The sequence below is a fragment of the Lobosporangium transversale genome, assembly GCF_002105155.1.
Source record: "Lobosporangium transversale strain NRRL 3116 chromosome Unknown BCR41scaffold_50, whole genome shotgun sequence".
NCBI classification, from domain to species: Eukaryota; Fungi; Mortierellomycota; class Mortierellomycetes; order Mortierellales; family Mortierellaceae; genus Lobosporangium; species Lobosporangium transversale.
This window is the reverse complement of record NW_019029028.1, coordinates 232,275-247,230: the sequence shown is the minus strand read 5'-3', so window position 1 is coordinate 247,230 and position 14,956 is coordinate 232,275. Positions and strand designations below refer to the sequence as shown.

General features: G+C 43.7%; 6 protein-coding genes across 6 annotated transcripts; 2 read left to right on the top strand and 4 right to left on the bottom strand.

Moving 5' to 3' along the window:
• The first annotated feature begins 16 nt into the window (after positions 1-16).
• Positions 17-2,103, top strand: BCR41DRAFT_389586 (hypothetical protein). The gene is made up of 2 exons (XM_022028141.1): positions 17-331; positions 438-2,103. The coding sequence occupies exons 1-2, from the start codon at positions 209-211 to the stop codon at positions 2,040-2,042; spliced, it is 1,728 nt and encodes a 575-aa protein (XP_021877133.1). The 5' UTR covers positions 17-208; the 3' UTR covers positions 2,043-2,103.
• Positions 2,104-2,156: 53 nt separating this feature from the next.
• Positions 2,157-3,772, bottom strand: BCR41DRAFT_425501 (P-loop containing nucleoside triphosphate hydrolase protein). Its single transcript, XM_022030592.1, has 2 exons — positions 3,484-3,772; positions 2,157-3,397 (listed from the first exon to the last, which is right to left on the bottom strand). The coding sequence occupies exons 1-2, from the start codon at positions 3,544-3,546 to the stop codon at positions 2,180-2,182; spliced, it is 1,281 nt and encodes a 426-aa protein (XP_021877132.1). The 5' UTR covers positions 3,547-3,772; the 3' UTR covers positions 2,157-2,179.
• A 34-nt stretch (positions 3,773-3,806) lies between these two features.
• Positions 3,807-8,327, top strand: BCR41DRAFT_389584 (Rab3 GTPase-activating protein catalytic subunit-domain-containing protein; the record flags this gene model as incomplete). The annotated part of the gene is made up of 8 exons (XM_022028140.1): positions 3,807-5,097; positions 5,209-6,761; positions 6,897-7,017; positions 7,108-7,253; positions 7,361-7,473; positions 7,565-7,793; positions 7,894-7,999; positions 8,088-8,327. 8 exons carry the CDS (start codon positions 3,807-3,809, stop codon positions 8,294-8,296), a joined length of 3,768 nt encoding a protein of 1,255 aa, XP_021877131.1. The 3' UTR covers positions 8,297-8,327.
• Positions 8,328-8,411: 84 nt separating this feature from the next.
• BCR41DRAFT_361785 (putative serine esterase-domain-containing protein) lies at positions 8,412-10,731 on the bottom strand. Its single transcript, XM_022025608.1, has one exon. The coding sequence runs from the start codon at positions 10,645-10,647 to the stop codon at positions 8,470-8,472; it is 2,178 nt and encodes a 725-aa protein (XP_021877130.1). The 5' UTR covers positions 10,648-10,731; the 3' UTR covers positions 8,412-8,469.
• Positions 10,732-10,859: 128 nt separating this feature from the next.
• Positions 10,860-12,445, bottom strand: BCR41DRAFT_361782 (hypothetical protein). Its single transcript, XM_022025607.1, has 3 exons — positions 12,133-12,445; positions 11,851-11,978; positions 10,860-11,727 (listed from the first exon to the last, which is right to left on the bottom strand). The coding sequence occupies exons 1-3, from the start codon at positions 12,308-12,310 to the stop codon at positions 10,888-10,890; spliced, it is 1,146 nt and encodes a 381-aa protein (XP_021877129.1). The 5' UTR covers positions 12,311-12,445; the 3' UTR covers positions 10,860-10,887.
• Positions 12,446-12,734: 289 nt separating this feature from the next.
• Positions 12,735-14,797, bottom strand: BCR41DRAFT_361780 (hypothetical protein). Its single transcript, XM_022025606.1, has 4 exons — positions 14,754-14,797; positions 14,407-14,556; positions 14,205-14,268; positions 12,735-13,866 (listed from the first exon to the last, which is right to left on the bottom strand). Exons 1-4 carry the CDS (start codon positions 14,763-14,765, stop codon positions 12,842-12,844), a joined length of 1,251 nt encoding a protein of 416 aa, XP_021877128.1. The 5' UTR covers positions 14,766-14,797; the 3' UTR covers positions 12,735-12,841.
• Positions 14,798-14,956: the final 159 nt, after the last annotated feature.

Genomic DNA, 14,956 nt, shown 5'->3' with positions numbered 1-14,956 from the left:
TACTTCTCACTTCTCACTTCTCACTTCTCACTTCTCACTTCTCACTTCTTACTTTACTGTTTTCCTCTTTTTTGCATTGCTTCTCTTCTCCTTCATTGACTCTTTACGTTCAATCGAGCCCTCTCATTCAACTCCATTTCTTTTGAATCAAGGGATAGATAATTTGACCTTTGTGTGCAACAAAAAAACATTCATATACATCTTTATTATGTCTGGAATATATCTTCTCGATTACGGTGCTGGAAACGTCCGGAGCTTGGTCAATGCTGTTAAGAAGCTTGGCTACGACATCACCTTCGTCAAAGATCCTTCTGATATCCTCAAAGCTGACGTACGCTCTTGTTCTTACTACCAAAAAAAAAAAAAAAAAAAAAAAAAGCTGTTTTACTGGTCCCCCTTTATTTAAACTTTTCTCTATTGATCTATTCGACTATTAGAAACTTATCTTCCCTGGCGTTGGTGCATTCGGTAGCGCAATGACATCACTTGTGACCAAGGGCTACGCTGAGCCATTGAAGCAATACATTGCCTCGAATAAGCCCTTCATGGGTATCTGCGTGGGCATGCAGACATTATTCGAAGGATCTGATGAAAGTCCGTCCGTCCCTGGGTTGGGGGTCATCCCTGGTCGTGTCCAACTATTTGATTCAACCACAAAGGCTGTACCTCATATGGGATGGAACACTGCACGGACGATTCAAGGACTTGAGCGTGCTCAGAACTGTGGATTAGAATATAAACGTACCTATTACTTCGTGCATTCTTTTGCAATCCCCTTCAATGAAGGCAGCCCAGAAGCGAAAGAATGGGCGTTAACAACAACGCAGTATGGCGATCAGGTCTTTATTTCATCTGTCAGAAGAGGTAATGTGTTTTGCACACAATTCCACCCAGAGAAGAGTGGATTTGCGGGCGTCAATGTGCTCAAGGCATTCTTGAGTGGCGAAACAGCTATAGGCGTAGAGGCTGACGTGGCTGCATTGACTGCACCACAGATTCTGGTCCCAGGATCCTTGTCTATTTTAGCGCCTAGCTATGTCCCTGAACCCTCGAAGGATGAGTTCACGAAGCGTATTGTTGCCTGTCTGGATGTCCGTGCAAACGATCAGGGTGATCTGGTTGTGACAAAGGGAGACCAATACGATGTCCGTGAACAAGGATCATCCGAATCAGGTAAAGGTGATGTTCGGAACCTAGGAAAACCCGTAGAGTTAGCACGTCGTTATTTTGAGGAAGGTGCAGATGAGATCACGTTCTTGAATATCACGTCTTTCAGAAACTGTCCACTGATGGATACACCCATGCTGGAAGTGCTGCGTCGTGCCAGTGAGACAGTCTTTGTCCCATTGACGATTGGTGGTGGTATCAAAGATGTGGTTGATCCTGATGGCAAGTTGCACCCAGCATTGGAAGTTGCGGGCGAGTACTTCAGAAGCGGAGCCGATAAGGTATCGATTGGATCAGATGCTGTCTATGCAGCTGAGAAATTCTATGCACTCGGAGGTAGAGGTGACGGGACCAGCGCAATTGAGACGATTGCGCATGCATATGGGTCGCAAGCAGTAGTGATTTCAGTAGATCCCAAGAAGATATATGTGAACTCGCCTTCAGATGCTCCGACTCATCATGTTATCGAGGCTCAGCAACCTGGTCCCAACGGCGAAAAGTACTGTTGGTACCAATGCACTGTCTCAGGCGGTCGTGAGGGTCGTGATTTAGATGTCCGTCAGTTGGTGGTGGCATGCCAGACATTGGGAGCAGGAGAGATTCTGCTGAATTCGATGGACCAAGATGGTATGAAGCAAGGATATGATCTCAAGTTAATCCAAGATGTAAGGGAGGCCATCAGGATCCCTGTAATTGCATCGTCTGGTGCAGGAGCAGCCCAACATTTTGTGGATGTGTTCCAAAAGACTGGCGTAGAGGCTGCGTTAGCGGCAGGTATTTTCCATCGGAGAGAAGTACCGCTGGAGGAAGTCAAAGAGACCTGTAAGAAGAATAACATCCGAGTCCGAAACATTGATGCCCCTCTTGCTCTGTAGACTAGCAAAAGAAAGATTTTTGTATCTAAAGTATTAAACATTTAAATAAAGTATAGACCGGGTTTGTTTATGAATGCTCTATTATCTGTAGACGACCGTAATGAATGTTTTTTCCTGGAATTTTACTGTTTATTCGATCAACGAGTGTTCATAGGCGTATGGCTTCTACTCCCGGTATACACAGGCACACCTATATTACTGTATTGACTAAGTACATTGCGATTTCTTTCGTATTGTGCTCGTAAGGCATTTCTACTTCCAGTTGGTGTTGTTGATGACCCTGGCGAACTTGTAGACGTCGATGCAAGATGATCGCTCCTCAGAAACTCCGGAGTTCTCGCGCGTTCTCCTTCTACACCAATTGCTCTATGATTTATAGTTGATTCTCTTTCTCCTGCTATCTCTGTTGTCGATGTTGCTGTTGTACCAGTAAATGTTGCGAAATCCATGATTGGTATAGCTGAAGAGCTGTTGTTAGAGTCAGTTGAGAGTGTACGGTCCTGACGCGAGGGTTGTCGACCATATCCTAGTGACGGTGATGGTGATTTCGGTATCGGTGTTGCTGATGGTGTTATTGACGGACGGGAGAAAATTGGTGATGCACCGGAAGGATAGACCACTGTTGATCCATGGCTTGAAGTGTTTCTGGATCTTGATCTAGAAGATGCAGAACCGCTAGGTTCAAGAACACGCGCAAAAAACATATCGAACGCAATGGTTGTTGACGAGTTAGGCATGAACTCAGTAGGAGAGATGGTGCACACTGAGATCACTTCTCCGCCATATTTCTCGATCAGATCTGAGCCATGTGGATGTTGGTGTTGCTGGCGTTGACTCAAAGCCATATCCGTTTTGGTACCAACCACAAGTAAAGGGATATCCAGCTGACCATAGAGTCCTCCATGAAAACCTCCAGACAGCATCGATTGTGCGGACTGGGAGGCTTCCAAGAAATCGCCAATCCATTTCCAAAGGTTATCATAACTCCTCCTGTTACATAAATCATGAACAAGGATCAGGCCTTGATAAACAACTGCATTGTAAAACATACTCCTAGACTTTGGGTGGCGCACTGCTGGTGATCCAGTGACATCATAAAACTCGATAAATGTTTCATTTCTTGCATGAGAGGGGGAATCGGAACTTTGATTGTTGTCGTTATTGACGTTGTTGCTGGTGACGGTATTTCTGGAAAGTAGGGATGAGATACCGGAGCCGGAGCGAGCTGCTGCTGCCATTGCAGTGGTGGATGTACTGGTAGTATGAAGGCGGACATCAATATTGCAACCTACTGTGGGTATTGCGGGCCGTAAAGGCTCATTGTGACATAGCATATGGACCAAGCTGGACTTTCCCTAAAGTTTGAGCAGTCAGAAGCAATTAGATCCGTCAATTTTGGCTACTAAAAGGAAAAGGAACAGGAAATCAAATGTTTTCATACTACACCAGAATCTCCAAGGACCAAGATCTTCACAGCTGCTTCTTGGCCATAGTCTTGCTGCATCTTGAATGACTAAGCGGATGATGGTAGATGGACGAAGCAAGTGATGAAGACGTTATCCTCGTAAAAAAAGGGGGGAGAGGGGGTTGGTCGTGAAGCGAGAGATCGTAGGACAAGATGAGAGGGACAAACAGTCATAGACTCGACTCAAGGTGAAGAGATGGGCTTAGTTCGTCACGATCGGCATTCCCTCCATTATTCTATTCTGTTTCATGTGTCTGTTATTGCATCACCATTAATTTTAACGCGACCAGACCTGCCAAATGGACGATTTCGACAATTTTGAGTTTATCGATTACACGACCTCAGGACCATGGGAACGTTTCATCACACAGATTGAAGACAGCTTACGTTCCTGGGGTCTTGTGAACGGAAAACTAGGTGTGTTTGACCCAGCCGTTTTCGCTGTTACAGAAGCCTCTGACGCGACCGTTGGAGCAGAGCCTGTAAAGAAACAGCCAGCCATGACCATGGCCGCGACTTCAAACATTGACAAAAGCGACGATGAATATTCAGACAATGATACAGGCGAGGCAGGAAACAATCGTGGTAGTAGCGATAGCACAAACAATAATAATAATAATAACAGATCATATCAGGTCAGAGAGATGCTCAGTCTAGACGACGCGACCTATGCACTTTCATATCACTACCATCCTGCTAAAGCCCGAGTGGCCGCAGGTGTTGAAAGGATTGATCTGGAGTTCTTGCCGATTTCTCTTGAAGGAGTACAACATCATAGTCTCCATCGCTGGACATCTTTGACACACATTCTCATCATCTCTCCAGTTACCATCTCTGATATCTTTGCATCAACCATGTCATCATCTTCATCAACATCTATGGTCATTGACCTAAGTAGCGCCAAGCTCTTACTATCGTCGTTCGCAATTGCTTTTCAAAACACGGGATGCAGTGTGCCGGTGTTCGTGCCCACAGGTCAGCCCTGGAACCTGACCTTTACAGGACTGATGATTCAACCCTTAATACAGCCATCAGCGCCAGATCCGTCTCCGGATTTATCGTCTTCAATAGCAGAAAACGAGGGAACGGAATGGGATGAAGGTTGTTTTGAAGATGACAATTATGAACAAGGTGTCGAGGTCCGGTTCAATACTATCCTTGTCCCTTATCCGCCTGTCCAATATACCCATCTTTCTGGGATTTTAGACTTCTTTATGGAAAGGATGGGAATCGAGGACTGTAATCCTGCAGCTTCTTTTACCTCAGGAAAGTACAGTCGTAGTTTGAAAGAGCAAATCCACACATCAGCGCTTTTCTGCTACGATCTTGTGAATTGGCATGATGAGGATTGGAGAAGATGGAGGGAGGGCACAGGCGACAAAAATGTGACGAAGAGTACATCAAACCCCAACCATGAGACAGTATTTTCGTCTGATAATGACGAACCGATATTGGAAGCACCAGATGCAGCTATGAATATGGATGAAATTAAAACTGAGGACAGAAATCTTTCGACTCTCCCAATTCCTGTTATTCCTTTTGGACCTATCCAAGATCCACTACGGTCCATGCGACTCTTTGCAAGGTTTGGTAAGGTTTATATAGATGAAGTCGATCAGCACTAATAGATCAAAGGGAAATGGAATTAGCGCGAGTTGTGGCTAATTGATTTGAATTTTATTCCCTTGGGGGATGTAAAAGCGAGTATGCCATGTAGTGTATATTTGGATAACAGTAACATGGCAGATATGGATGCAGGTCATGCAAACATCTGGATTCTACAGGCAACCTTCAAAGAGGATAGCTATGGTATCCTCAGTGGTATCTTGGAAGATGTAATTTCTTCTTGGAGCTCCGAGGCTGTAGGTGGTGAGCGTAGCGAACACAAAGCAGGCGATGGTCGGGCCTATGGAGCTCTACTGCACAAAGGCGCACGGTTGATCCAAGGAGCCATCAGCATGGTTGATGCAGTAGAAGTTGAGAATATTGTTGACACACTTTTCGAGGGGCCACCATCACCAACTCCTGCTGCTACTGTTCAGCGACCTTCATCACATCCCGAGATAGGCGCCAACAACCACAACATACGGCTTATACCTGCGTCTGAGCTTGGTTTACAATTCCGCCATGCCACTACAGTGCCCTATAACTCGTTTCTTTGGAGAATGATTCAATACCTTCTAGATGTGGTTTCACCTAGCTCGGAGGTCCCATATACGACATCAGCCATGGGGTTCATAAAAGTACTTTGGTCGGAGCTGCTGAAGCAATTCTATTCGCGATGGGAAAACAGTCAGCTGATCCCCATGGTAGATATATTTGGCGACGGTTACACCGATGACGACAAATCCTCACACAAATATAATGCTAACCAAGAGAGGAAGCCAGTGGCGATCGATCTTCGGTACAATCTACTTCATCAAAAGTTGTCGATGCTCAACTGTTGTATTGCTAGGCAGATCACATGTGAGAAGGAGGCCCCTAGGCATATCCATCCGGTACTAAAGCGACGGAAAAAAAAGTCTAAAGAGCAGATGGTGGAGGATGTAGAGTTATCTCAAGATAACAGCCATCGGCATGCAGTCCCTGGGGCGCAGCCAATACAAAATCGAACGGCTCAGATCCAAGGGTTACTGCACGGCCTTTCAAATATCTCTCGCCCACGTTCAGCAGACATGGTGCCTACAGCTAAGCGTCTTTTGGAGTCTGTTAAAAACCGTGGAGCTGCAACCTTCCCTCAACAGCAACAGCAGCAGTGTGATCAACAAGATGGTGCCATATCGCCATCATCATCGGCGACATCATCTCCTACTAGACCCTCAACATCTCAATTCACATCAAAGACTGAGCCGTCCTCACCTACTGCAGCTGTACCAATACCCAAGCTCGAAACACTTGGACGCAGACAAAGCAGCAGTCGACAGCAAAGTAGCGATAACGATGATGATGATGAAGACGTTTTTTATGACCCTATCGTAGAGGACACTACTGAATCTCTTTTGGACCCATACGAATCGCAAATGCAGCGACGAACACTTCCTATGACAGAGTCATATGTGGCTCTAAAGTATTCGTCAAGCGCGGATTCTCAATCAGGGGTTCTAGTGAATGATTTAGATCAGTCATCTGTGGATGTTGGTGGACCAGATCCGAGGGAGGTAGCAGATGAATCAAAGAGTGAAGGGGGTCTGATGCCACTAAAAGATTTAAAACTATTGCAAACTGGTGCACCACTATTGATCCCTAAACTTCAGGTAAAAAAAAAAAAAAAAAAAAAAAAAGAATGGCGTATTAGAGTGTACTTTATACTCAAAGAGAGATATAAGTTTTTTGAACAATATGCTTTCCTTCCTTTCTTTTTTTTTTTTTTTTTTTTTTTTTTTTGTTAGGAACTTGGCTATATGACTGAGGATATGATAAAACAACAGGAGGAATTCTTTGAAACACTTGGATCTTCTTCTGATGGTGCAAAAATGCGCGCTAAAATGCAATCGGTGCAGCTAATCTCAGGTTGGGCACATTCAATAAATGTATAAAATGGAAGAAAGAGGGAGAGGATTGACTTGAATCAACAATGACTGACGTATCATAATTTTATAGATATGGAGGCGTTTAAAGCAGCCAACCCAGGCTGTGTTTTGGGCGACTTCATCCGCTGGCACTCACCGAAGGATTGGGTCGAAGATAAGGGTGAGATAAGCGCCCGCATGGCAGATGCTGGCAACTACTGGCAGGAATTATGGGCGGTACGTTTGTCTGAATAACTTATTTTTTTTTTATGCTTTGTATGGATGTGATATTGAAGGGTGTGCCATACTTATTGTTGTTCTTGCTGTTGTGGGCCACAATCTAGCATTCCAAGCGAATCCCGGTTAGCCGTCAAACACCACTGTTCAATCATAATCAGGAGGCCGCGAAAGTGCTTTTTTACCTGGACAATATCACGCCTGACCAACTTTTTAAGCAGTAAGTGTCGCCAACCAGTTAGTCTAGACATTTTTCTGTTTTATTTTATTTTAACTTGACTTTTGCTTTCATCTCACAAATTACGATGTAGACTTCTCCCGACAATGTGCCTTATTGCATATGATATCTTGGTATCACATCCAATCGCTTTACACATTCGTCAGATAGCGCAAGATCTGAAGGAGCTGGCCAAGGACTTGACAGAGTTCTCATGGGATGAGCTCGCTGGTGGAAATGAAGACCTGAACCTAAGATCGATCCTTGAAAGGTTCCGAGAAACTGAGCTCTTGATGAGCCGAGCCATAGCCCTTGTTCGAAAGGTATAACAAAAAAAAAAAAAAAAAAGTTTTGGTCCTTAGAATGGAATACAACGTCCAACATAATGTGTCTCTTTTTTTTTTTTTTTTTTTTTTTTTTTAGTTCCCGGAGCAATACGGTTTGGTAGAGAAAATTTTGGAGAACCAAGAAGCGGTCGTTGAAGATGGACAAGAGCGTGAATGTGTCTATGACTTATTCTCAATCGGAGGTAAAAAAAAAAAAAAAAAAAAAGAGTTCAAAGAAAAAAAAAATAAAGTTGTGAACTCGAAACTAATCTATCGATTCCCATCTCCTAGGCTCACTACAATCATCATTCCCGAAGCCAACGTCGCGTGAGTTTGTACTGGAGGCGTTTGACCCTGATGCCACTGAAACAACAGCCTCGTCCAAAGCCTCCCCAAACTATTTCTCCTCTAGGCCACTTCAGCGCCGCATGTATGCATGTTTCAAAGAATCCGAGGTCAGGATTGTGGAAGCCATTGCAAAAGATGGTTTATACATGTAGAAAGATGTAAAACAGGAGTCAAAATATTCACTTCAAAAAAAAAAAAAAAAAAAAAAAAAAAAACTTGATACCTTAGTGCCATTTAGCACTTCATTTCAATTCCAAATCAGACATGGTATGTAAAAGGAAGATATTAAAAAGAAACTGATTCAGATATCAAGGACTAGTATGGTTTATGTAAAGTCAAAACGCTCCACCAAATCTTGTACACACTTCCATCCATCCAGGTTATACCACTTGCGTCTAACAATGATTTGTACATGTGCCTCGTGCTCGATATATACTCCAATTTTGGTCCAATCCATCTCAGCATGGTACCCTTCTGCTACCAAGTGAGCTAGATCCATTCTTGACTTGGGGATCGTTGCTGCTGACGACGATGACGACAATTGCGACGACGATGGTAGAGACGGCACGGACTCTAAGCTTTCATCAGTTATTAATGAATCTGCTGATTGAGATTCCTTCATTATATTTCTATCCATTATTCCTCCTTCATGAACGCTTTTATCCGCCGCCTCTGCCGCTGCGGCCTCAGCACTTGCCTCATCGATCTTCTTGGCAACATCTGCGGCTGCACCTGGCTCTGCTTCCACATGACTGACAATCACAATTGGTGAAGGCGCATCTGCTATACTTAAGAATTTGGCCTTTTTAGGGACAGGTGGAAACAGCAATGCGAGAGTGCTAGTCAATACATTGTGGTATAGACTTCTCTTGGGCTGCGTAGCAGCACCTTCGGATGAAAAGAAATGGTCTACATCAAATTTGGGGATCCCCATCATGGTCGAGGTCTTAAACCTGACTGCCATATCGTTCTCAATGTTGGCGTACGACGTCCGGTCCGAAAACTGTTTCAATATCCTATTGGAAACAGAACCAGGTCGAGCCATAGCCAATAACAAAGGCTCAGGGTCATGATCGAGAGCACATTCGGGTGGATGCTCTGCCGTGATGTCATTATTTGCACCATCCGAGCCCGCGGCATGCGCTGCTGCCGCTGGCTCTTTCTTCTGAAAACTATGGCGTTTTGATGACGGTAATGAATTCAATGAAAAAGTGGATGACGACCGCTTGAGTTTTGAAGATCGGTCCTCGAGCGTTAAATCTTTGCCAGTCTGCCCAATACATCCCATAGATAGCGCAAGCCCAAGAACCCAGGGGTGTTCGAATCCAATACCAAGAAGTGGTGTCGCAAGAGTGATGAAATGGACCGGCTGAATGGTATTGAAGAAGACTCCCTTAGTCACATCTTCAATATACCCGAGCATGTAGATGTTTACCAATCCACCCAGAGAATGACCGATGATCGAGATTTTGGAAATGCCACGAGGGAACACAGAGTATTTTGTATTCCGGCTTTTTTTCTTTAATGTTGTTGTGTTTTCCTCAGACTTGGACAGAGATTTTTTGCTTGCTACAGCCGAGAGTGATTTGCAGAGCTCCTTCCCTTGCTCAGTTTCATTGTATCCTGTGAATTCTAAGATATCCAGCGCAACGCGTTGACCCGCGCTCTGAATCCCCTCCTCTGTTCCACCATGATTCGTATCTGAAAGGAAGGTTACGGTTTTACCATGATGTGCATTATAGGCATCGATTTGCTCTTTCATATAGAGCAAATCTAGCCAGCTTCCATGGATGCCATGAGTGAGGACGACTAGGTGATATCCGTTTACTTCCTCCTCATTTTGTTCTTTGGATTCTCCTATGTTTTCATGATGGGCTTGCTTTGGGAAGGTGGGGCCACAGATCTCATTAGTATCCTTGTAGTCACATGACACAAGATGAGGAAGAAGTACTTGAGGCCCCGTCTTAGTGTCTGCTGTATCGGCTGTTCCTTCATCATCAACGGATGAATTTGAATTGGAAGAGACAACATTGCTGTTGGTATCGTCGTTGTTACTGGCTATCAAGTCTAAGGAAACGCCCTTTTGTGGGACTGCATATAGTTCAACTGTGATATTGATCCAATTGGGCTGTAGGACCATCTCTGACAGGACCTCAAGTTCCCATTCGTTCTCACCCGGATCGTTTTCATGAGTTTCGTCATTATTATGATACTCATTCGCTATTTTTGCGTCTAGTCGACAGTCTTTTGCACAACCGATGGAAGGCACTAGCTCAGGAACAACTGGAGTCTTGTCTGGATTTCGAATAAGAGCCACTGATATCTTCCAAGGTCCTGATGCTGGTGTGAGATTGCGATAGATAGGCGAACAATTACGGATTCGGAATTGGAGAGTGTCAATATTGTTGATCTGTGATGGGTTGACTTTGATACGATACCGAACAATGCCTCCAACAGAGAGAGAGACTTTGTGTTGGATAGCCAAGACTGGTTTCTGAGTCATGACAAAAGCGACGTTGAACAATGACTTGTGAGAAGTAGATAGGGTGAAGTGACAAAGAATTAGGCTGAGAATTTTGAAAAAAAAAAAAAAAAAAAGGAGAGAAGAGAGAAAGAGGAGGCATTGAAATTGACATGTCAAAAAAAAAAAAAAAAAAAAAAAAAAAAAAGAATGACGTCCTATTACAAAACGAATTAATTTCAACATTTTAATTTCTTCTTTTTGGTAATATCTAATCTAACCTCAATCCTTCCTACTAGCCATAGGTGACCCTAATTTGGTATTGATGGTGATCTTGCCGCGGTGAAACTTTTGCTTTTGTTCATTTGTTAAACTCTTTGTGTCGTCTAGAGGCGGAGATATCGATTTGAATTGTTCCGCTGAATCCAATAATGCTGGTGAAGTTAATGTCGAGTTTGATCCACTAGTCGACGCAGACCATGGAGATGATATTGGCGATGCAGTTGAAGATGATAGTGCAGACATTGACCGAGGAGAGCCGGCAGATGAAGCTGTTGTAGGAGAACGCATCCCGCTTGTCTGTACAGACAAGGGGAAAGGCTTTTTAAATGTAAACCCTTGCTCTTGGCTTCCATGGCTTGGCGTAGGTGACAAAGGCTGATGCTGCTGTTGTCGCTGTTGATGCTGCTGTTGCATATCAGTTGGTCGAAGTGGCTCTTCCTCCTCACTTCCACTAGATCCTGGATAGGATCCTGTACCCGTACTTGGGAAAGAGACGCGGTTTCTGCCATGACGAGATCTCATATCTTCATCATCTTCATCAACAAAAAATTGTCTCGATCGTCGATAAAAGTCCAGTCGTTCTTGAACAGCCCCCATGTCCCCTTCTGCCACGCCCAACATTTCACGCAGGCATTGGTTTTCAGCCTCTAGTGATTCAATCAGTGATTCTGTAGCATAGTATTCTTCATGAATTGCCTTTCGTGCTGCTGCCCCCAGATCAGATAGTCGTGATTGCAACATGACATTCTCTTCCTGAAGTCGCATTGCTGCTTCACCTCCTTGTTCTGCCATTTTATATGCCTCATGCATTGATTCTTTCCTACTTTGAGCCATTGCGAACTGAACAACAGCAATAAAAACAAACCACTTGTGGTCAAAAATTTGTCTCATTCCTTTTACTTGATATTATCAATGATCACAAGCATTTTTTTTTTTTTTTTTTTTTTTTTTTTAGCTTCTTACGTTCTGAAGTCGAAATTTACCCATGATGTATTCCATCCAACGCTCATACTCCCGCAATTGCTCCTGCAACTGCGAATTCTCCTCCCTTAAACGCTCGTTCTCTACCCTGAGCTTAAAATCGCTGTGGTCTGCTCATAAGCATATGTTCACATATGTCAGGAAATAAAACAAAAAAGAATGCATGATCCTGGGTTGAGGTCTAGCTGGTTCATTTATATTGGTATGCAATATTGCCAAGAGAAAAAAGACATTCATCTTCCCAAAGCCAAGAAAGAAGCGTACAATGTGAATCACCATAATATGGACTGGCGAGTAAGGGTGTAAAGCCTGTGGCCTTTCCCTGAAGATCAGCAAGCTGCTGCTTAAGTTCCAACGAAGCGTTCCTGTTGAACACCAGCTGAGCAGTGAGTTCGTTTGTAAGCCTCCACAGCTTTTGCATGTCACTGTCTTCAACGGTCATTGTTTCGTTTGTCAGGAATGCAATTTAATAAAAGTTGTCTGGAACAGTGAAATAAGGAAAACAAGTTGTCAAAAATGGAGTGGAGTGGAGACGGAAGAGGAATAAGTAAAAAGGAACAACAAGCGGCTTTTTGTGTGGTAAAAAAAAAAAAAAAAAAAAAAAAAAAGTTGACCATGCGCCTGGTGTCCCGTTTACAAGTTAAAGGAACATTATTGAACTGAAAAGAAAAAGGGGGTAAAAGGAAAGCATGCTGATCTGTGCATACGGGACAAGCGGTAAAAATAAAAAAAAGTGTTAATCGAATCCAGGGGTGTTTATGAGAATTCTGCACAGACTGACAACCATATTTACATCTTTACCATGCAAATGCACGCAATGTCAAGGTCAATGAGAATGGATAAAAAGTATGAGACAAAAGGGACACTTTTGTTAATAATAATGTACTGTACATCGTGGGGATTTTTATTCTCCTTTTTATTTTGGTTTGTGGTTTGATCAGTCAATGCATTGACGATATAATACAAAAGGTGTTTACTTGAAGACCTTTCCGTCCTGGATGGGCTTGCCATCGACGGAACCTTCCCAGGCAAAGACCTGGTCGATCTTCTTCTTCTCCTCCTCATCAACGTTGACCTTGATCCAAGTGTAGGACTCATAGTCAGCAGCATCGGTGATCTCCTCAATCATCTCCTCGGCATTGCCACGAACAATGAAGTAACCAGTGATGATGTTAGCATTGTCCTCGCCAGCAACGACCAAGCAGCCAAAAGCGTACTTGCGAGCACGCTCGAGACGGTTCATCAAACCACCAGCCAAGTTGTTGGACATGTACAACTTGGTGAGCTCATCGTTGTACTTGTAGTCGACCTTCCAGATCGAGTAGTCAGTGGTGAGGTCAATATTCTCCCAGAGCCACTTCATGGCAACAGGAGTGTCATTGTTAGAGTATTGGCGCTTCCACTCATCCAAAGGCATCTTAGCAGGGGGCAAGAGGTCCAACTTGGACTTTGGCTTGGGGGCCTCTTGGACCTCCTCCTCTGGCTCGGGTTCCTTAGCCTTGGGCTTGGGGGCCTCCTTGGGCTTCTCCTCCTTGGGCTTCTTCTCTTTGGTGCTCTCCTTCTTGGGTGCAGTGTACTTGAGGGCATTCTCGCAGAAGACAAAGTCACCAGCAACAGCCTTGAAGTTGCTCTGGTTGACAATGGTGGTGAACCAACGAGTGACAGCAGGGAAGCTCTTACGGAACTCGGCGTCAAAGAGGAGCTTGTATCCGTGGTAGAGACCGGTAGCACCCGCGATATCGGCAAGAGTGACACGCTCGCCAACCAAGTAGGTCTTCTTGGTCAAGTGACGCTCAAGGGTCTTGAGATGGTGTTGGAGCCTCTCAATTACCTGAGTTTCGAAGACCTTGTTGTAGGTGCTGTAGCCCAAGATAGGGTACAACCAACCACTGAGGCTAGGGACAATCTGGCAGTCGACAAACTGAACCCATTGCTGGATGTAGGTCTCTTCGGTGTTGGAGCGGCCAATCAAAGTGGAATCGGACTTCAAGTGGGCGACTGTTCAATTGAGAATGACATATAAAATAGGAGACATAGACGATTAGATATTTGAATCAAAAGGCGGACTCTGTGAAAGAGCAAGATACATTATGACTCAAGAATCATGGAGGCTGAAGACTTTTGGGGGCTGAAGGGAATTATTTTATGTTGAGAATGGGGGAATGCAAGCAATTTTTTTCAGAAATCAAGTTCTCGACACAGATGATTAAGTCAGGGATAACTGATTAAAAAACAAGTTCATCATTTTGCTCGCTGCCTTCCCACATTGCATTAGCTGATTTGGTGATGTTGTTGAGGCGGACAACAGGGGTTTTTCGATATACATAGATACGTACGATAGTAAGCAATAGCACCGGACTCGATGATGATGGTGCCATCAGTACCCTCGAAAGCAGGGATCTATAGATATCCACAAATAGCGCCATTGATCGTCAACAAAATTTTTCTTGTCCGTGCGTATTTTCATATTCAAGCGTGCGAAAAAGCTTTTTTATTTTTTATTTTTTTTTTTTTGGTTACAACTCTTCAAGTTCTTACCTGAGAAGCACCGAACTTGGCGATCCACTCAGCGGTCGTGTTGGTCTTGCCCATTTCGAATGAGTCATCAACCTTGACCTCAAGGCCGTTGTACTTGGCAACAACAAGGGCCTTGAAGACGCGGGGGTTCTGGGGATAGGAGTAGATAGTCTATATGTAGATTATGTTTAATATCCATATCCAAAGAATCGTCTGATCAATACGACAGGGTCATTAAAACAAACGCAGCAGACCAAAAAATAATAATAATAAAATTAAATGATATAAATAAAAAAATAAAAATAAAAAAAATAAAAAAAAAAAAAAAAAAAAAAAAGATAGGCAAGCGAGTGATAAAGAAAACTTACACCGACAGACATGGTGGAAAGAAACAATGGGAAGAAGGTGAAGGAAGAAAAAGAGAGAAGCTTAGAGAAACGAGAAATTTTTTTTATAACTGTAAATAGGCCAAGCCACAATGTTTATTAAACACGTTTCATCGGGTTTACTTTGCCACTGTTTTATGTATGTGGCAGCAACACGATCCAAACATGGAGTAAGAAGCTGGTCA